The sequence below is a fragment of the Bison bison genome, unplaced genomic scaffold (assembly GCF_000754665.1).
Source record: "Bison bison bison isolate TAMUID 2011002044 unplaced genomic scaffold, Bison_UMD1.0 scf7180017864101, whole genome shotgun sequence".
Taxonomy (NCBI): Eukaryota; Metazoa; Chordata; class Mammalia; order Artiodactyla; family Bovidae; genus Bison; species Bison bison.
The window spans coordinates 1,687,589-1,709,733 of NW_011494673.1; the positions used below are offsets into that span (position 1 = coordinate 1,687,589).

Here is a 22,145-nt window from a genome sequence, read left to right on the forward strand (position 1 = left end):
AACAGCAATGCGGTTGGAGAAGGGAGGGAGACCACGAGGGGACCACACTCTTCAACCGGCTGCGCAGCAAGCAGAATTTCAAGGCTGCCCCCTTCCCCCGGCAGTCTTCATCCCCGCCCCTCCTCTCTCTTTCTCCACCTGAGCAACCCTGGCCCTGGGCTTTCCTGAGCACTGCCATCCCCTGAAACCCCACCTGGGAACTCACTGAGAGCCTGAGACAGGACATGTTTGGTCCCTGTGGTATTTTTCTTTTTACTGAGACTAGAAGACCCCCCAGAGAAATACAGTTCCACTAAGGGCGATGGCACCCCACTCCAGGACTCTTGCCTGGAAAATCCCATGGATGGAGGAGCCTGGAAGGCTGCAGTCCATGGGGTCACTGAGGGTTGGACAAGACTGAAGTAACTCAGCAGCAGCAAGGGCCTTTCAGGCACCCAGGGGTCTTTCAAGCTATGCTAATCTTTCCTGTTACAAAGGAAAGGAACATAAATCATGAAGTCTTCCCTGGGACTTGGTTTCGTGTGGGGAGTTGAAGTTTAGATAAATATAGACGGTGGAGGGGGAATCTGAGGAATATGTCAGGCACCAGTGACAAGAGCAGGAAGAGATGCTTTGGCCTGGGGCCTCCCTTCGCCACAGCAGAGGGGCAGCTGCCAGCAAAATGTGCTCCACCCTGGGGGCCACCCTGGCCTTCATCAGGAGTGGCTTCTGTCTCCTAGAAGCAGAGGGGCAGAGAGCCCAGGGATGATGTGCGCCTGGGCCAGGGCAAGGGAGGGCAGAGAAGAATGGGAGACAGGGAGGAACTGAAGGTTCACCTTCTCTTACTCTGAGTAGGAGCCCCAAGCAGAAGGAAAGGCTGAGCCTGATGGACCGGAAATGCTGAGTCCCGATTTTCAGAATGAGGGCAAGGTTCAGTCTGGCTCAGAAGCTACTGAATCTATTCCATTCACATAGAAGCAAACGAGTCTTTCCTGTGACGTAACGAACATTTTCAAAGAGAGCGCTTTGATCAATGGCGTGCGGGGCTCCTTTTAAATTTGGGGTTGGTGGCTGGCATTGAAAATCTGTCACTGAGAAGGCCAGAAGGTGGGGGAGTGTCATACCCAGAGGCAGTGGTGCCCACCTTCAGGTTCTAGTTCCATCAGCACCCTGTCACCTTACAGAAATCACTTACCTCTTCCGTCTTCCATTGGTTAGTTTCTGCCACTGTCATGCAGAGAGTGCTTTTCCTAATTGTCGGTTGTTCAGAATAGGACTGTGGTTTGTTGATGACCAGGTGTGCTTCCTGCAGGCTTTGGTTATTAGCAGCCTGAGTGTTGCCATGGTGATCATGGTGGGCAGGAGTGGGTCTTAGAAGGCAGCTCCAGTCTAGAGAGCAAGTAGGGGCCCTAACTCGGTGGAGCTATGGAGTCAGCCACTCGCATGTTTGCAGGACTCCCAGCTCCCGCTCTGTTGCCTCATGTGTAAAGTTGTTGAAGATGGGCTACTTTGACACACCACAGTAGTCCTTCCCACCAGCTCATGAGATTACAGACCTGCACAGGACCTAACGCCTGTAGTGACTATCACCCAGGCTACCTGAGCCCAGGTCGTGTTCCTCTCGTCATTTCCCACCCTCATTGCCCCAGCTAGAACCCAGCCTTGACCACACACAGTGGCCAGAGAGGGGACTTGGTGAGCCCTGGTCCCAGGGGCTCGGCTGATCGGATCCACTCTTCTTTCTGTAGTTCCCAGGCATTTGCTTAGAGCAGCACATTTTATGTGCTTTCTTTTTTCTCAAGAAGTCCCAGCTGTACGAGGAAATGGGGCCACGGGTGCAAGACAGGCCAGCCTTAGAGTGCTTCCTGCTGCACCTTTGCACTCAGGCCTGGATTCCTGACGGTGGCTGGAGTTCAAGTCCAGACGCCAGCAGGCCTGTGAGAAAGGTCCCTCTTGCTCTGTGTGCTGTGGAATCAGCTGTCTTTGCAAGACCCCCCCACCCCCACCCCAGAGTGACTGCTGAGAGAGACCCAGGGTGAGGACCTCCATCTGGATCTTTCTATGAGACAGGTCTAGAATTTGCAGACTTTCCTGGTAAGGGATTTATCACCCAGAATCCTAGATTATATGTGAGGTCTTATGTGGAACCCCAAACTGTAGAACTGGCCATGTGGGAGCCGCACTGGCTGAGGCCTGAGAACCACCCAGCTTTATGGGTCTGGGGAATTGCAGCTTGTGTGCCTTCTTTCCTGCACTCAGCCCCTTCCCCCCCTCAGCCTGCTTGCCCCCAGGAGGCTGATCTTGCAAATGCTTCCTGCTTGTGCAGGCTGGGCTTCAGTTATCCTCAGCCCTTCACCATGAATGTCAACTTCCTTCTTCCTGGTATCCTAGGCTCCTGATGGTTGTTTTCAACATGCCTGTCCTGCCTCACTATATCCTGGGACCCAGGTCTCTGGTCTCCTCATCGCCTTTTGCATCTATCATGCTGGCCCTCCCCTCCCTCTCACCTTTTCTCTTCATGTTCTGTCCTTTCTCTTGAGAGTCAGTTTCCTGGAAGCCCTCCCTACCTACACCAGCCATCAGTGATCTCCCCACTGAAAACAATAACTCACATAGTGCCTTGTAAAGTAGCACTTGGTTCTTACGTGTTTTATCTGCTTCCCTGGCTCCAGTATGTCATTCTTGTCCTTCCAGCTGATTCCTATGACTAACACATGATCTGAATAACACAAATTTCCACATATAGTAGGGCTTCAATGAATAGCTGCTGACTTTTTTAAACCAAAGAGGGTTTAGACATTCCTGAGGTTACAGAAATTCCTCCCTCATGTTGGAGTAAATGGGGTCATCTTTGGGGGGGTGGCCATGTGGGTGAGAGCCCTGGACTGTGGTCGGTTTTTGGCAGGTAAAGCCTCCTTGAAGACTTCCCTTTCTGTAGCAGATTTCCCTGAGATGTGCATCTCTCTCCAACTAGAAAGGTCATATTGGGATAAGTGAAGCATTAATCATGTGGTTCTGCCCTGTCTTATAGGGATTTGAAACTGGACAATATCCTTTTGGATGCAGAAGGTCATTGCAAGCTGGCTGACTTTGGGATGTGCAAGGAAGGGATTCTGAATGGTGTGACGACCACCACTTTCTGCGGGACACCCGACTACATCGCTCCCGAGGTAAGACCATGAAGATAAGGGGCTACATCCTCCCACTGCCAGTGCTGAGGCCTGAGTTCATCCTCATGTGTTGGGGTCATCTAGCAGTGCTGGGTGAAGGCTCTGGAAAACCAGGATGAATTCCAGGGAGGAGGGAAAAAAGGAAAGGTAAAAGGCATATCAATTTCTCCATAAGGAAGTGGTGGTGATGAGGAGAGAACGGTGAACTGAGAATAACAGGCCTTTCCCTGAAGCTAGCCAGGCCCTCACTGAGCATCCCATCTCATCCCAGTCCAGAAGCATCACGAAGCTAGGACCAAGCAATGTTTGTTGACTTGTATTATTGTTTTTACTTTTCTTAAGGTAGTACTGGGTTTTATTTTTTAATTATTTATTTATGTTGGCTGTCCTGGATCTTGGTGGCTGCACAGGCTTTTCTCTAGTTGCAGGGAGCAGGGGCTCTCTCTGGCTGTGATGTGTGCCCCTCATTGTGATGGCTTCCTCATCACAGAGCACAGGTTCTAGGGCACGTGAGCTCCAGTAGTTGCAGTTCCTGGGCTCTAGAGCACAGGCTCAGTAGTTGTGGCACATAAGCTTAGTTGCTTCATGGCATGTGGAATCCTCCCCAGTCAGGGATTTAACCTGTGTCTCCTGCATTTATAGGAGGATTCTTTACCACTGATCCACCAGGAAAGTTAGATTTTCACTTTTTAGTAACCAGAGCAAAGGAGCACCATTGATAAAGGCGGAGTTTAGCTATACAGCTTCAATTGCCTACAGTAAAACCAAAAATTAGCTGCCGTTTCTAATGTATCATGGATTCTGCATACCAGGCACACAAGGTTGATCAGGAAGAGGAGCGCATCTGAGCCTCGTTTTAATGGAGATCAGAGATGTTCACTGTGAGCCTCACCAATGGGTTGCCTTTTATGAAAGTTGCTTAGATATCTTGTTCATCATAATATGTTTTCTTTGCTCTGAGTTTTCTCCAGGTCAGTCTGCCCAGACTGAGAAATACCTGGTGTGGAATGATTCAGATTTAAGACATGGTCTGTCACAGGTATTTAATAAAAATGGTCTCAAGGGTTCTGAAACATGTGAGGTAAGAAGGAAGTACTAGTCCCCTTAAGCATTGTCCATGGTGAGTAGGAGTTAGCACAGCCAGATTTCATTTCCTTCCAGTGGGCACTGTTTGAGAACCTGCTAGACAGAAAGTGGTGTGAGGATGAAGAATGACTGAGACCCTGGTGGCTCTCCTAAAAGGCCTTTGTGTCTCGAGAGAGTGACAGCTAGTTCAGCAGAATAAACAGGTACACAAGATGGTAACCTCAGGACTCAGGGAAGGTTTCTTAGGGCCCCTGGTGGATGAATTGAGTTGCAGAGAGTCAGCAGGATTTCCTTTGGTGGGGTGCAGTTGCGGAGGTGGGGAGGGGTGGGCATTCCCGAAAACAACAGGAAGCGTTGGGTGGGTGTGGGGTAGGGGAGGAGATTCTGTGTCCCTGGGCTCTGAATCCTTTAAGGCAGAGACTTTGTTTCTAATCTCTGGCACACAAATCAGTCTCTTAGTAATGGTTTGTTGAATGAATAAATAAATAAATAGGAACTTGTAATACTCCAACATGAGCAAAGCCTGGAGGATGAGAACATTCTTGGCCTTTTTTAGAAAGGAAGATGGTATGGCCAGAACAGAGGATTTCTTAGTGCTCTTAGTAATGAGCAAGATTAGGAAAAAGGACCAAGGAAAGGGCCCTTTATTCTATAGGATCTGTGGATCCACGGAAGTTTTCCCAGTGGAGGGAGGGGCATCATCAGACCTGTCCCAGAAAGAAGACAGGCAACAGGAATGTATATCAGAAGCTAGAGGGCCAGAGAAGATTGGTTGAGGGTTTTTACAGCCCAGATAAGACACAGGGAGGCCTGAGGAGGTCCGCAGAGTGAGGATGGTAATAGGTAAAGTCTCACTGGAACTTCTACCTTCTAAAAGAGTAGAGATTTCAGACTGCCTCTACTAGTAAGTTCTTTTAGTGGAAACATTAGTAGTTTAACCTTCAAGGAGAAATGGAAAGCAAGGGCTCTCAGTTGAGACCTGTTTTTCCACCACCTTCCTCATTCACTCTTTGTCATCAGAATGGTTGGTACTAGGCCCTCCGTGAATTGATGTCAGAGTCAAAGGCTTGACTGCTTAGTGTAGTAGTCAAGGACCCAGCCCAAGACAAACATTCACTTTATGATGAACAGAACACCCACACGACTTTGATGAAAGGCAACCCGTTGGCAAAACTCACAATGGATAGCTGTGGTTTCTGTTTTATCGTGGGACCCAGACACTGAGCCTTCTCGCTCTGCGCTGTGTCTACTATGCAGCACCACCACTCTGTGTGAAATGCCAAGTGATTCCTGGCCCTACTGTAGGCAAATTATAGCTGATGAGGGCATTGCTACCTTTATCAAAGGGTCACTGAGAAGGTTAAATGAAATTATGCCACTAAGGCATTTAGCCCAGTGCCCAGACCACAGTAAGTATTGGGTCAACAGTGGCTCCATCACAGTCATCATGGTTGTTGGGTCATGCAGTGGGGTGGGCAAAGCACAGTACTAAGAGTTGAGAATCCAGGCTGGACTTAACCACTAAAGCCCCCATGTGACCTTCACCAAGTCACAAAATATTTTTGACCCTCAGATTCTTCATCTTTCAAGTGGGAATGATAATTCCTGCCCTAGCCGCCTCATCAAGCATTTTGAGAATCTAATGCGATTAGAGCATGGAAATGCTTCAGAAAGCATAAGCCTATATCCAAATAGGAGGGGTTGTGAGATGCCTGGCTAACCCTGAAACCAGAGACACCTTCTGAGGCACTGACTCTACCCTGAGGCTTCTCTTTCCACCACATGCCCCTGGCTGACCTCCATGACAACCCCTCCCCTATCTCCTCACCTGCTCCCCAGACAATGGTGGCCAGCCCTGGGAAGTGCCTGGCGTCATTAGGCCCAATGCCTGTTCTTCTCCCCCAGCTCTGACCCATCTAGGGGTTGGCTGCCATGCCAGGTACCCTCCCATGGCATGTGAAGACTTGCCTTCTCACCAGCTCCATCCATGACAAGGTGATTGGAAGCAGATAATTAGGGTCAAACCTGAGGAGGATTTTATCAAAGATGCCACCCCAAACTGGAAGCCTCGGGAGGCGCCTGGGGAAAGGTGGGCAGTGCAGCTCTGGTGGTTTCCTTAGCACCATCCTGTCTGAGCACACACGGGGTCACCTGGAAGCTACCTCCCCACCACACCCAGCTGTACCTGCCCTGCCCTGAGGTTAGCGGGTAGCTACCTTAGCACCAGGGTCCCCAGAGCCCAGGAGAGAAGGGAGCATGCCCTGGAAGACACACACAGTGGTCATACCTGGCAGCCAGTCTCCCTGAGTGTTGCAAACAGGCTAGTCACGAGTAGATCCAGAAAACTGCTAAAGCCCCTATCCTCTGGTGGCTTATGGATGCCCTGGGGAGACAGTTGACCATGAAAAAAAAAAAATAGCTAAAATCATGATAGTATGTGGAAAGTGCCTGTCAAATCTTAAGGCCAGAGGTCTTAGGGTGCCAGAGGTCTTAGGGTGCCAGAGACTAGGAGAAAGGTTGGAGAAATCCAGGAAATCTTTTTGGAGGAAAGCTTTTGGTGATAACCATGACCTTGAAGGTGGTACCACAGTGAGCCAGGCTGGGGCTCTGGGTCTTTCAAGGTTGAGGGAGGCTCAGACTTTGGCTTTGGCACCGAGCAGCTTTACTGGCTTCTCAGTGGAGCCTATATCTTTGACCTTTCAGATACCATGTACTGACCACTGGACTAAGACATCAAAGGTCCTAACCAAGCAGATTACCAGCCCCAAATAATTTAAAGTTGGCTGCATTTGCTCACATTCCTTTTCATTCTAAGTTCTAAAGAGTCCTAAAATGTGCATTTTTTTTTTTACTGTTGTCAAAATGCTTCTCCCACCTTTTGATTTAATCCCAAGCAGTCTGCAACCTTAAGAAGGGCATTTTGAGCAGACCTCAGACCAGATACCTGAGTTCAACCTCGTCTTCTGTCTGGTAATCTGAGAACTGAGCTGGAGCTTCATTCTGAAATAGGTGACCTGAGAAGTTACCTGCCTGGGGTGACCCGCAGGCTGGATGACCATTGCCATTTGGGGAGGTGTCTTTAGAATACACCCCTTTGACGATGTGCACTCCAGTCGTGCTCCTCCTCCCTTCACTTTTTGGAATTCTTTATAGAATGATAGCACTGAGAGCAATCAGAGATGACCTCTCACCTGCCCCGCTGTCTCTGGGCAGCACCTCGCCTGGTCCTACTGACTGATAAGAAGAAAATATCACTGTGGAGTGGGAACATCACTTCCTTAGCAGTGGGGACAACCCAGCATTCTTTCTGCTCTGACCTGCTACATACTATACACACATGGAGATGAAACCTTGTAGAAGTAAGATTAGATTTAGTACCACCTTGCAATTATATAGAGCTTTGTATTTGCAGTAGGCTTTCGGAATCTTCTATCTTAATTAATCTTGTGAGGTTAAGCTGAGGATCTGAGCCTCATATGATAAATGAGGAAGTCAACTGTCTGGCTTGAGATCACCCAGAAATGTAATGCCAAACTTGGGGTGAAATTAGGTACCTCCTGGTTTATCTTCTATCTCTAGCACCTGGCCAGCACTGCAGAAAAATTAGGAGGGGGAATTCACTTGCTTTCCCAAAAGTTCTGCAGCTTCTCGACTCAGAGTTCCTCTCCTGCACTGACATTCTGATTCTGTTTGTAAAACTTGAGTCCTCACACACCATTCTGCAGGAAGCTGATGTCAGCGTGTCTTCAGCATCATGTGCTAAGTGCATGTAACCTGAGCGAGTCTGACTCCATATACTTGGAGGAAGAGGCAGGGAGAACATAGATAAGAGAAGTGGCAAATCCTTATTTGGAGGATTTGTCAAAGAAAAATGCAAAGACAAAATGCACCAGACAACCAGGATTTGATTTGAGCTCTTGGAATAAGGAGAATTTTATGGAATGCCTGAAATAAAAACAAGGGAGTCCACTCAATATGCAAGGATCACTGACAAAACAAACCCACGTGTTAAGCTAATTAAAATCTATACCTCTTTGGTTTTCTCAGTGTGAAACTAACAAGCAATAAGTGAAATAATATGGTAAGAAATTGATGGAGTTTATTATATGTTTGAGCACAAAATTGTGAGCTAATTATAATGAATATACCACAAAGCAGATTAGTGTCATGTTTAACAATATTTAGTAATGGATAAAACAAACTTTGAACTTAGTCAAATCTGAAGTAAGATTGGAATGAGTGCATAAATCTGGCTTTATTTCCTGCAAGTCACTTAATTAAAAGTTTAATTTTTTCACCAGTAAATTAGGAAAAAGAAAATAATCTATGTAAAAGCTGTTATAAAGGTAAAATAGCACTCAATCACTTTTTTAAGGGGTTCTGGGGCTTTATAAAGGAAGGAAAATGATTTGTCAGAAGGCCTTAGGAGAGTCATGAAGAATAATAGAAATGGGTCTTTTCTCAGAATATGCAAGAGCATAGTGGTCCTTTATGATTAGAACACAAATGGGTGGGGAGATTTATTAACTGTAGTTTCTTTTCCAAGAGCCCAGGGCTCCGTGAATTCAGCGTTGTCACTATCTAGAGAGGACTGAGGTTCTGATCACCCTTTTTTATTGAGGGGAGACCTAAATTTGCTGCACTCACTCACTGTGATTTTAGTGTCGAGAATATGCACAATTTTTTCACCTGGCCCTCCATGCAAGTCAGGAACTTCATCTGCTACTCAAGCAAAGAAGCTGTAATTTGTTCCCACTGGAAAGCAGACTGTGGGTGTTGACTCTGGAAACCTGGCCCCTACGCTGTGCCTCCCAAACTCAATTTTCACTCAACTAGCTGATTTAGAACCCAAATTTTTATAAGGCAGCCCTACTCTATGGAAGAACAAGCTGGAAATAGAAACCCAGGTCTTCGCAAGGCCACTTGTGGTGCAGGCGTGGCCTCGGGGAGGCAGCCTGCAGAGGGGCCCTGATGTTGCCCATCTCCCAAACAGATCCTGCAGGAGCTGGAGTACGGCCCCTCAGTGGACTGGTGGGCCCTGGGGGTACTGATGTACGAGATGATGGCCGGGCAGCCCCCCTTCGAGGCTGACAACGAGGACGATTTGTTTGAGTCCATCCTCCATGACGACGTGCTCTACCCGGTCTGGCTCAGCAAGGAGGCGGTCAGCATCCTGAAAGCTGTGAGTCATCGGCCCTTGCCCTCTTTCTGCTCCCCAGCCTTCCCCCTGCCCCCACCCCTTTCCCCATCCCACCTCTGCCCAACAGAAGGGGTGGAGGGCAGTCACCACTGGGAGTTCAGGTGTACTACAGGGGCTGCTGTTGAGAAATCGAGCCCAGGGCAGATTGCTCTTCTTGTGGTCAAGGGGCACCACATCTGCATTCCCAGAGGAAAGCTCTGTGCACTTGTGTATCCTCCAGAGCTGCAGAGGGGGAGAACCAACCCCAGTGGTGCTGGGGTCACCCCTACTGCTCACATTCTGGGGGTAGTACCCCCTTTCCTGATCTGCCACACATGCCTGTCTACCTCTGGGGCTTGCAACGGGAAAGAGAGAAAGGTAGGGAGGGGGAGACGCTGTACACCTGTGTCGACAACAGCGACACTGATCAGAAAAGATGTGTCCTCTCAAGATCCCTGTGACCACAATGGACTCAGATGTAATAGACTTTCCCACGCCGCAAAATAGTCCCTTACAGATGATAATGCTTAGTACTTGCTCAGTACAACCATGGCTACAACATTGAGATACTTGTACTATGGCAAGTAAATGAAGTTATCTGTCCCCCTGGGAATGCTCAGGGAGGTGAGGTGCAGGGAATGTAAATAGACCAGTTTACCTGGGGAGGGTCACCCCACTGGGTTGAGGCCATGACAGCCCAGGAACCCTGACTTCTGTTCCTGGCTCCTCTCACCCATCAGAACACCCCAAAGTTCAGAGTCAGCATGCCACAGCGCCAAAATTGGCCATATCAAAATACCTGCTCTATCATGGTTTATTTTTCTTGTTTTCCAAGTCAAGTCCCAATATTTACCTAATTGTATATATACAGAAATATTACATCACTATCATAAATGGAAAATCAGTATCACTTACATAATTTATTAACATAAATCATCCTATAAAAATAGTAAAAAGGCCTAAAATCATTTCACAGGTGTCTGGAGGGAACTCGTACCATGTTTTGGAAAATGCTACATCAGAACATGTTGCTTCTTTCTGCAGTTCATTGTTTCCTTCCTCTTCCCTTCTTTCTCTCATCTTCCTTCCTTCCCTGCCTCCCACATCTATTTCTCTTCCTCTCCCTCCCTCCAATTCCTTGATCAATGAACAACTGTCTGTTGAGTGCTTTCCTATGTGCATTGCGCAGTGTTTTCCTCTAGCATTGTGCTAGACGCTGCGTGAGTGTAACAGCCATCATTCTTGCCTTGTGGAGCCTGTGATACAGCAGGAGAAGGTGGGGAATAAGTTAAAAAACACATCCATAGGTGGTCACAATTGGGCTACGAGCAGTGAAGGAAGCAAAGAGAATATGTTCACTCACTCATTTATTCCACACCTATTTATTGGGCACTTGGATGTGCCAGACACTATGCCAGGCGCTGGCAAAAGAAGACCCTGTAGCACCTGAGGCAGCTAGGATGCCCCCAGCAGAGCTGATCACTCACCCTGGGCCCTGGACACCAACCTGACACACCTTCCAGTGAGCACCCCGCCGGTACCCTAGATGGGCCGTTTCATTATGAATGATCAGAGCAGAGGTCTTCACCTAGGGATGACTTTGCCCTTTCCCCTCCCGGCCCCCCACACTTCCATCATCCCCCAGAGACATCTGGCAATGTCTGGAGATATTTTAGTTGTCTCAACTTGGAGGGGAGGGGTGCTATTGGCATCTAGTGGGTGAAGCCAGAGATGCAACTAAACACCCTGCACTGTGCAGCTAAGAAGTATCCAGTCCAACTGTCATCAGCACAGAGGAAACGTCAACCTGCAGAGGTTGAGAAGAAGGAGGTTGTGCCTGTGTCAGCTGGTTGGTGAGGGCGAAATATCTGGGAAAAGACGAGACTCTGGCTCGGGGTCAGCTTCCTGAGAAGCTAAAACCTGTGTGTTTATCCATGGCCCTGATACTTCCCCTCCCAGAAGTGGGAGGACAGGAAGAGCTGAGGAAGCAAGGAGAAGTCTTCTACTCCCTTGGCCCTGGAACACTTCACTTCCTCACATTGTCGCTTGATTCTAGGGCCAGGCCAGGTTTTCCATGACTCTGGCCACTGAGCCGTGTCTCTTGAGGGCTGCTGCCTACGTGCAGAACTCTCCAGAAGCCTTTGCACCATAGAGGTATGCAGTGCACCACCTGTGCAACAGTGAGCAGCGGTCCTGCTTCCTCCCTTTCCCAGCCCTGTGCCCCGAGGGCCAGCCTTCAACCCGCGGTTCTCTCATCTCAATGTACTGAGTGCATCCTGGGAGCCAGGCACTGAGCCATCCGGCCCAGCATCCGCTGGGAAGATAGGACTGATGCCTATATCATAGAGCTCACCATGGAGAAAAAAGTTTAGACAAATTATAATTTAAATAAATGAGAAGCATCTACCCAGCACCCCTCCACCCTCTTATCTCTGCCCAGGTAAGATTCTTTGGTTTCAGCAGTGCCAGGCAGGAGTCAGTAGGAAGTTCTTGCTACCCAGAAAACCCTCCCTTGCTGAAGCCTGAAATGCCATCATTATAGACTTATCCTATACTTTGTGCTCTTCAGGTCCTTTGTTTAACCTCTCAGTCTTCACCGCATGAGACATAACCTCAGCCTCTGACACACACGCAGACACACACCACTACCTTTATTTTGGTTGGCTGTCAGGAATGTTTCCACCTACCAGCACTGAGTTTTTTTCAAGGTTATATTTTTATACATCTGCTCAATTAAATTCACATTTGCCATCAGGACTGACTCATTTAGTAGCAATAGTAATTTCACTTGGATGTGTGAGTTCACAAGACACCAGCCAAAAAGTACAAAACACACCAATGTGGTTTTTACAGACAAGCATTGAGAAGCAAAAGCCTTTCTTTTTCTTGTTTTTTATCTGTTAATCTATGTTGGGTTTTGTGCTAGCAATTACAAATTCAAATAAAAAATTTTTTTTTAGTAGGAGGGCCTACATTCAGGAAAAGGAAAAGGGAGGAAGTGCCTTTGAAAACTGACCTTAACATGAATATCTGGTCTTCTTTCCTTACCTCCAAAAGGGCTGTTGACCTCTTAGTATGAGGTTGTCAGACTTCAGTCTCCCTGATGAGAAGAGTTAAGAATCTGAGGGGAAATCAGAGGGTTAGAAAAAGTCTAAGTTCCTAATCTTGACTTGATACCTCGCTGGCTGTTTGACTTTGGCCAAGGTAATTAACTTCTCTGAGCCTCAACTACCTCACTTGTAAAGTAGGGATCGTGTTAGTCCCTCAGAAGGCTGCATTGCATGGAATGAGTCAGTCTATGCATATGACATGTGTGGAGTGGTGGCCGGTGGATAGTTAGTCCTACTTAAGGATGAAAGAGTACCCTGAGGGGCCAAGCTCCTGAAAGCACAGAAAGTGGGCTTGGGAGGTGACGCCAAAGATTCTGCCTTGGCTGAGCTCCACCTTCCCCTCAGTGCCTGTGCCTGCCGGGCCTCTGTTCCTGATTCTCTCTCTGTCTTCATCCCCCCAGTTCATGACCAAGAACCCCCACAAGCGCCTGGGCTGCGTGGCGGCGCAGAACGGTGAGGATGCCATCAAGCAACACCCATTCTTCAAGGAGATCGACTGGCTGCTCCTGGAGCAGAAGAAGATCAAGCCGCCTTTCAAACCTCGCATTGTAAGTAGGCCTGTAGCTTGTACACACTGAGGGTGGATCTGGCATCCGTGCACAGAGATGAGGGTCTGGGCACATTTCACAACCAAGATGACAAGGGCAGAAGGTCGCCAAGAGACACCCTAAAAGAATTTCGTTGACCCTGGGGGTTTACTGTCAAAGATACATAACCAATAGCTGTAACCAAGATGATGACTTACATGGGACACAGAGGAACCTTTTATACTTTAATCAAATTTTATTTATCTTGACCAAAATTGTAGGCAATACTGATTTTCTATGTGTGGTAGAGATACAAAGTTTCTTTATAAATAAACATTTTTTTAATGAGTCCATTTAAAGAAAAATATTAACTCAGTGATAGTCGCAGTCACTGTTTGGAGCTAGCACAGAGCCTGAGGCTGAGACTCAGAGGTGGACATTTGAAGAGGACTGTCCCCAGAGCGGCCCGTGGAGCCCAGCTCTGTGAGATGCCATTTCTTTAGACCTCGTCTCTGCCTTCTTTGACCCACTCTCCCTTCTGCCTTCTCTCCAGCCTCAGCACACACTTCTTCCAGGTCGTTTCGCCTGTTGTGACCATGCCAGTCAGAGGAAGGTGCAATCATTGAGTTTGAAGCTCAGAGGTTAGAAAGAGGAATAGGCCTGTCGAGTCCAAGCTTGACTCAGACAGCAGAGACCACGGTGTGGCAGTGACCTGCCTCTAGAAGGAAAAAGGGTCAGAGGTGCTTTCCTTAAAGTTAGAGAGTGGGTGCGTGTAAGCATGCGTGTGCATGTGCGTGTACACATATCCATGTGTGTGTGTGTAAGGGGAAACTCTTAGTTCTCTTGCATCCTAGCCTCATGAAGCAATCATTTAGATGAAACTTTGGGTAACCAGCTGGCTGGTGTCCTGGGAGTGAAGAGGGGCTGTGTAAGGAAGTTACAGGGCAGAGCCCTGACTCCTTCTCCATCACTTCCATGTATAAAAAAGACCCTCCTGTGCCTTGGGAATCATCAGAGAGGAAATCCACTATATTCCAGGAGGTTTTCTGGGGGGCATTGGTTGACAGTGCAGAGATCTTAGAAATATTTCACGTTGGGGGTAAGATTCAGCTGAAGGATGTGATCCAGGCCTCAGCCAGACAAGAGCATGCAGGTGGAAGGTCCCTGGACATAGTCCCGTCACCATTCTTTGTTTGCTTCCTTCTCGAGTTTTTATGATTTTCTCTGGCTGACACACAGCTTGGAACAGGCTAAGTTCAGGTGTACCTTCTTTCTTTGTTAACATCACCCACAGCTCTGGGGCCTGCTGTTCTAAGCCTGTGATGTGAGCTTGGAACAGGGCTTATGGCACATGCCAACCTGCCTAAAGGCTGGCCCCACCCCATCCCTAGGGTCTCTGCAGGTGGTCTTTTAGGACAAGATGAACTGACAAGTTTCCCCAGACAAAATGAGGCGTTCAGGAGACCAGAGGCCAGGCAGAGGAGGAGAAACTTATTTTAGGTTTAATCTAAGTTGATCAAACCCAAAGAAAATTGGGAAGTAGACCTGAGTAAGGAATCTAGGCCCAACAAAGAGGAGCCCAGGATGAGCACAGGGCCCAGTCAAACAGTGCAGGTCTGCAGAATGACTTAAACTGCAGTCTAGAGGCCAGGTCAATAGAAGGACTTGATGCTAGGCTTGCAAAGGGGCAGGGCTGGAGGAGCAGCCCCTCCTGGGGGTGCAGGCTGGCAGCAACAAGCCCCAGGGGACCATCATCAGCAAGGGGTGTGAAAGGAACGGGGGTCTGGCTGGGGCAAAGGCAGGCAGGGAATCTTTGCAGAGAGCCCACGGGGAAGCACGGAATTCAGGAAGCTCTTTGTGGTAAAAGGCACAAGGAAGCTTTAAAGGATGAATTCATGAAGCAGAATCTTTCTCTGGAGTGGTCTGGTGGCCGACTCGCTCGGATCCAGTGGAGGCAATTGCTCTGAGATGGCCAAAGAAGCCCCAAGGAGTGCTGGTCTCCAGGAGCTCTTCCCAAAGCCCCAGCAGTTCCTGGGGCTTCCACTCTCCAGTCTGAACTCTGAGCACAGTGAAAGTGCACACCTGAGAGCAGGGACACTTGGAGCAGTCCCTGGCTTCCCCAGAGAGAGGTGAGGGCAGGAAGGACAGATGTGCAGTTTCTATGGCCCACAGGATGGGCAAGGATACAGACGGGGGGGGGGGGGGGGCATGAACCAGAAGGCTGAGCTGTAGCCTTCTGCTAGCTGTAGCCCTGGCCCTGGCAAGGGGTGTGGGTGCTGGGTGCTCCTGTGGACAGGGGGTGACGGCTCCCCAGGAATCAGCAGTAGAAGTCCATCCTGGGTCAGGGGTTCTTTCTATCCACATAGAATGCAAGAGCTCAGTGCTTCCTTTCCCTGGGCCTTTCGACAGCCCCAACCTGGACCAGAGGGCAGGACTCTGCTTGCTTCCTTCACTGAAGGGCTCAAGTAGGCTTCTGGGGGCCATCCAGGAGCTCCCACCAAGTTCACAACTGTTTAGCATTCCTAAAGACTGAGTCATCATTGCCTTGGAAATGATCCTCTGGGCACGTTCCTGCTCGCCCCTCACAGGCTTCCAGAGTCACTCTCAACACTGTTGGGGGTCAGGAGAGAGGGCATTTATTTGGTTGGTTTGAATTCAGTTTGAAGGAAGAAATTAGAACATCATCTGAAGGAAGGATAAAAAAGGAAACTTATATTATATGAGAGGTATTTCTGGTCACGTTTGGAGCTGAGTGATATTGATCCTTACTAAGTTCTCAGCTATAGGGCAGTCAAGATATATTCAAGTTATTTAGATCTCTGATCACAATTACATCCTTGTGACAAGAGATTTCTCTCCAGAGAAATATTAAAATCAGGAAAGAACAGTCTTCATCTAGTTAGCATGTTGAAAAGGTGTCCCAAATCTGTCCCTTGATTGAAAACTCTTCTCTGAAAAATGTTAATGGCATCATCCTGAGTCATCTGTGGGCTATGTGTAATAGAAACAAGTTTTAAGTTGAATTAAAGCCCACTGTGATGACAGATATACTGTATCTCATCTCTGAAAGGCCTAGTTGGACCAGTGTGGAAACTCACACAGGTGTTTATAAGCCATCACCCGCTCTAACCTTCCCAGGATTCTCCCTGGGGGTGTGGAGGCCTGCCTGGCTCAGATGCCAGCAGTGAGCAGGGCTCTGTGTTCCAAAAGCTGCGTCAGTATAAGCCACAGACAGCCACACATGAGAAGTCATTGGGGAGACCCTGGGAAGCTGAAGTGTGTCCCCATAGATGTCATCTTTTGCTCATGGGACAGGGAGTTCCAACACAAGACAAGCTCTCCTTGGGCTTCAGGTGTCACATAAATTTAAGGACACACCAGATGCCTTCCAAGGAGAACCACGGAAGAATGGTTTTGACAGAGAGAGGAAGAAAAACTGGATTGACACTGGGAAGAAGTAGCCAAGGTGGCAGATCACAAGCAGCGAAGGACAGTGTGAGTTTCTTAGATCTTAGGAACAAACTCCAAGTCAAAGGGAAAAAGCCACTGTGAGAAGGGAGGGGGCAAGTCTGTGATCAAGCATCTCCAGCTATGCACCTTGGAGGTGGCCTAGCGAAGACACTGGGCACATTGTGTTCCAGAAGCAAGGAAAGCTATGTACGGACTCCCCACCTCATCAGGCTGAAGATCTCCAGGGTGTTCAGTCAAGGGCCTGGGGCTCCAGAGAGAACTCCAGGGCTCCTCTGTTCTGGGCTTGCTCTACTTGCTCCCTGCCCATGCCCTGCTGATGTCACACCAGGATGCCACCAGTCCCCAGGAGCCTGCTGAAGAGCTGCTTTCCACTGCTGTGCTGGCCCTACTGAATCTGAGCCCCCTGGGCAGTTGGCAGTGGCGAGGTGGGGCGGGGCAGGCATCCTGCCTGTCTGATTCAGGAAGGACTTGGTTTTGCCTGGTAGTGGGTGCTGGGGGAACAGACCTGGGGAGGTCCTGTCTTCCAGTCTAGGAGTTATGCAGTGACAAAGCGTGGCGGCCTGTGTTCCAGGGTTCCTAACCATCCCCACTGCCCCACACAGAGGCCCTATACACGAGTGGGCGCAACAAACTGCACTCTGCCCATGCTGGCTCAGCTGGAGGCTGGGGTCCCCGGGTCACCCGCACAAGGGCTGAGGATATGGCAGGAGAGCAGCTTCCAGAACTGGTTTCCATCCCCTCCATAGGAAGCCTCGCCCCTCTAAAGATATCACCGAGGAGATTGTCCAGATTCGTAGCTGGAATTTGGCCTCTGGTCAGGTTCCATCACAGACTTCGATTGGCTGCTATTCCCTCCAGGCCTTTGCCTTCCTGAGATGTTTGCTGAGCTGAGATTTCTGCTCCCTGGCGCCTGAACCTCCCTGTCTAAACCCTGCCCTGACTCACCAGCTGTCAGTATTTCCTGGGTTTCCTCCCTTCAGGTTTTCACCCCTTTGCGCTAACCCCACCCTAGGACATTTTTCAGTGGCCTTTGCTTCTGCGTGGAGCTTTCCTTCTCCTCTTTCCTCCCAACTATCTTATCTTGTATATCCTCCCTCCTCCACTTTCCTTTTTATGCTCCTCCCGTCCACCCTTTCTCCACTCCCATACTCTACTGATGTTGTACAAGCGATGTGCCATTAACACCGAACTGGAGACTTGGTGCCATCATGCACTCAAATCAGTTTTTCTGATTAGAAAGCTTCTGGTTGGAAGCAGGCGGCTTGCTTCCAACCACGGGCATACAGCAGTGGGTGGGTGGGGGAATAGAAAAGCCAGCAAAGCTGAATCTGTGACCTTTGATGCTGGAAAAACTCTCCAATATGGAATTCACCATCTGTCTTACTGGGGATTTGGTTCCAAGACAGTGGCATCATTTGCTGCCACTAAAAGCAGCCTTTTAGCTTTTGTGTTCCTAGTGGGCTTGCCTTCCTTGGGGACCGTAGGGGCCAGAAGTGATGTGTTTGGTGTGATTGGAGGGCATCACCTGACCTTGTAGATCTTGGAGGTATTTTGCTCACTCCTAGCACTCCTCCTGCATACTCCCACCCTGCCCCCCAAAAGCAGGAGGCTCTGAGATTATAGCGCTGAAATGGGGGGGAAGCCAGTGGAGGAGGGAAAGGTCTGCCTTCCCAACATCCCACCTGTCCTCAGTGAAAGCCAAAAACAATGAGGGAAATGCCAGCCAAGTAAACTTCTCTTTGTGTACATGTTCTCTCTTTTCAAGTTTGCTTCAGTGTGAATGTCCCTCTTTAAGGTAAGGCCTCCAGAATGGGGAGTCTCTCCAGGTAGGTGAGCCCTCAGGCCTGGTGACACGGAGGCCCCTTTCAACCTCATGATCTGTTCCATCCAGCCATCCACACTGCATGGCGGGACCCTCAAGGGAGGCCCTTCCTGCATGCTCCTGCATGACCAGGCTGTGCTGAGAGAAAACTGGGAAGTGGGCCTGAGACCCTCACACCCTCACCAACTCAGCGGCCAGAGGAGGAGCCCTGCTGAACAGACAACCCTTTCACTAAAGCCAGCCCACCAGCTGAAGACCTCCTGAAAGCGTGAATCTTGAAGACAGAGCCCTAGAGACCGTGAGAGGCTGTCCTCATCTTCCACATGGCAGGCAGGAGGGGGGCCCAGTCAGTCCCCACAGACATATGAGGACAGCCCACTGGCCTATGTCCATGCCAGAGTGACAACCCTAGCCTCCAAGAAGCTGCAGAGTTCCTCCAAGAGCCAGGATGCTGGCCAGGGCGGAGGGCATGGAAAAAGTCCAGGATCCTGTTTTTGGTAGTTGGCCCAGGTGGTGGCATGGTGCAGTGGACAGGGCACTGGCTGTCACCCCAGAGGGACTTGGGCGGGAATAAAATTGCTCTCATAGGATAGCCATATGAACCTAGGAATTCACCTCTAGCCTTCTTGAACCCTGACCTCCTTATCTGTATAATGGGCTTGAGAATACCCGCTCACAGAATTACTACAGGATTAGCTTACAAACCTCAGATGCTTTGCGTACTACAGATTCTCGATAAATTTTAGTTCCTGTCTCTCTCCATTCACTACCCCCAACCCAGCCTGTTATAGCCTTTCTTCCTCTTATCCCAAGATTCCAAGAATCAAGAGTTCAGGATTGCAAGAGGTAGTGTGATATTAATATTTGAAGGCTGAGATGTGGAATCAGATACAACCAGGTTCCGATTGGGGCTGTCAGATCTTGAGAAAGTCATCTCATTTCTCTGAACTTCTGCTGATCCGTGAAACAGGGATGATAAAATCTGCCATACTGGATTGCTGTCAGGAGGGAAAAACCTGGTGATGTGAAGTGGTTAGGACAGTCCTTGATATGCAGGGGGTGCTGGGGCTGGTGCTGATGCTGATGGTGGTGGAGACAGTGGGGCGTCTAAGCTGAGGGAGGCAATTCTGGACCAGATTTCTGATCTACACTGGTGGCGGAGCCAGGCGTTCAGATGAAGGGTAACACCTTGTGTGCAGGGGCGCAGCCATCCATCGCAAGCAGAAAGGCATCTAAAGACTGGCAGAGAACACAGTTTAGACTCTGCCGGAGAGCCTCCTGAGGCTTAATGCTGGCGTAGCCACTGGTCTGAGCTGGGGGAGTTCTTAGAAGGAGGAGCCACCCTGGACACCAGTATTCAAGCCCTTTGCCCCTTGGAATATCCCAAGGTTCCCCACCTTTTATTCAGTGGATTTGCCCATGACCTCTACTGTTCCTGCCGTCAGCCAGCCTTTACTGTGCCTTTGCTGAGCACGGCTGTATAACTTTCAGTGTCCCAGCCCTGAAATGGTAGCAGTCACAGCTTCCCAAGTATTTCTAAGCTAAACAGCCTCACTGGGGTGTCTTTGACTCTGCACAGTAAATTTCTCTCAGAGAATTCTGATTGCAGGATCATCCCTGTGTCCAGGGACTGGAGGGCCCATGTATGTATCACTCTGGTCCTTCCAGCCCCCCACCCCAGGGGAAGGCATTTCCATAAGCTCTAAAGTTTTTATTTATGACTTGATAGCTGTTATATGGGGATTCATCTTCGTAGATTCACCAAATTAGTGCACATTGAATTTAATCTCCTTCCACCCCATGAGCACTTAAGATAACACATACGCATCTCATCTGGGAGCATGGGACCTAGTAGGCTGTTCCTGACTGAAGTGGGGAAGGGCAGGAGCGTCAGGGAAGGTTCTCGAGAGTTGCTGGATCTTGGCAGAGAAAGCCAGGAAGGGTTAGGAAGAGAGAGCTACCTAGGAGAAGGCATGACAGGGAAAAGAGAAGGGCAGGATTCAGAGTGGCTCTTCTAGCCAGTGTTTCGTGGGTGTGTGCTTTGTGTCCTGTGGGATGCCCTGGGTGCGGGGAATGTAAACATAGAAGAAAAGAACCCCCTAGGAACATGGAACACTTTCATGTCACCGTGTGACATAAGGAGCCGAGATGGCAGGATGAGATACTGAACACGGAATCCCTGAGGGCTACAAAAAGTGAAAACAGTGAAAGAGAAGTCGCTCAGTCATGTCCGACTCTTTGAGACCCCATGGACTGCAGCCTACCACGCTCCTCCGTCCATGGGATTTTCTAGGCAAGAGTACTGGAGTGGGTTGCCATTGCCTTCTTCAGAGGATCTTCCCAATCCAGGGATCGAACCCAGGTCTCCTGCATTGTAGGCAGATGCTTTACCATTTGAGCCACCACAACAGGATAAAATCCAGGATTTAATTTTGGGATCAGAGTCTTGAGGTTTAGAAGACAGCCTCCTCCCCAATCAGGCCTGTGTGGGTCACAGGAGCCACTTCCCACCCACCATCTTGTAGATGGTCCCATCTGGGGTGGCACGTAGGTGGATGAACAGTACCCACCTGCCCATCTCTGCAGACAAGGCTTCAGGTCGTCCTGCAGCCAGGGGTGGAGGCACAGTGGTCAGAGCCTGGGTAACATGCGTCTAAGTAACAGCAGAACATTAAGCTTTTCTCATGGATGGGCTCTGTCTTCCAGCCCTCAAGCTGGCATTTGCTAAAACATTATCCTAGGGTTCTGGGGCCTAGCAAACACACATTGGGTTTGTAAAGGTTTCTTAAGTTTGCACATCAGCCTCAGTCTCTTTAAAGTGAGAAGGCCTGGATCACCGACCTGCATCTTTCCAAGCCTGAGTGTTATTTGGGCTCCTCCTTTCTGGGACCTACTCCACCCCTAAAGAAGTTTCCCTGGAGCACAGAGCTTGGGTGTCAGTGGAGTATTTCAGGTGGGTGAGCCCAGCTAGGCATGGAGGAGGGGCCAAAATAATGGGGACAGTGAGATATGATCATTGCCTGGAGCAAGGAGATGGACAGATAAGCCTGGAGTGGGGATTGTCAGCTGAGGTGACCTGGAAAATAAACCAGATCTTGACTGGGCACTTCAGCCACTCCTTCCTCCTCCCCATAAGTAGCTGGCACCTCACTATTGCTGGAAACAACAGGATTGGTGGTCCTCCTAGAGAGACATTACAGATTCAGGCTACAGGTACCCAGGTGCCTGGGATGTGGGTGTTCCACCAGATGACTCAAAATACCATCACCCCCAAAGCAGGGGATTCCAGAACTTAGCCCCCGCTGTGTATCACAGGCAGTGAGCTAAACAGAAGTTACTGGACAGGGCTGGGTCCAGGTCCCCACTGTGAGAGTCTGTGAAACCCTGCACAAGACACTGAGTCTCTCTGCTCCTTTCCTTAAAGTGAGGGACTTGCATGGTCCCTACAATTTCTCCCAGCCCCAGCTACTCCATGTAAACATGCTCTATGCAGGCAGGGATGTGTGTGGTTTTTAAATTTTATTATAACCGCATTTACAGAGCCTAAAAGTCACCTGTTTAAACTATCCATTTGATGTGTTTTAACAAATGGATGCACCCATGTAACCACTTGTACATGAATGTATGAACATCTCTGTGTCCGAGCAGTTCCCAGATGCCTTCGCCACCAGCAGCCCTCGATCTGCTTTCTGTCTCTGGAGAGGAGACTTCTCTTTGTCCTTGAGTCTCACGTACATGGAGTCATGTTGTATGTACTCTCTTATGTCTGGCTTCTTTCACCCAGCATCAAGTGTGTGAGAT

The 22,145-nt window shown here is 49.2% G+C and overlaps 1 protein-coding gene across 3 annotated transcripts in view; it reads left to right on the top strand.

The window, feature by feature from the left end:
* PRKCE (protein kinase C, epsilon) overlaps positions 1–22,145 on the top strand; it is a 546,168-nt gene that overhangs the window by 504,761 nt on the left and 19,262 nt on the right. For all 3 annotated transcript variants that reach the window (XM_010838628.1, XM_010838627.1, XM_010838629.1), the window contains 3 exons: positions 3,011–3,149; positions 9,229–9,417; positions 12,926–13,072. In XM_010838628.1, coding sequence (XP_010836930.1) covers positions 3,011–3,149; positions 9,229–9,417; positions 12,926–13,072 — 475 coding nt within the window. The remainder of the gene's footprint in view (positions 1–3,010; positions 3,150–9,228; positions 9,418–12,925; positions 13,073–22,145) is intronic.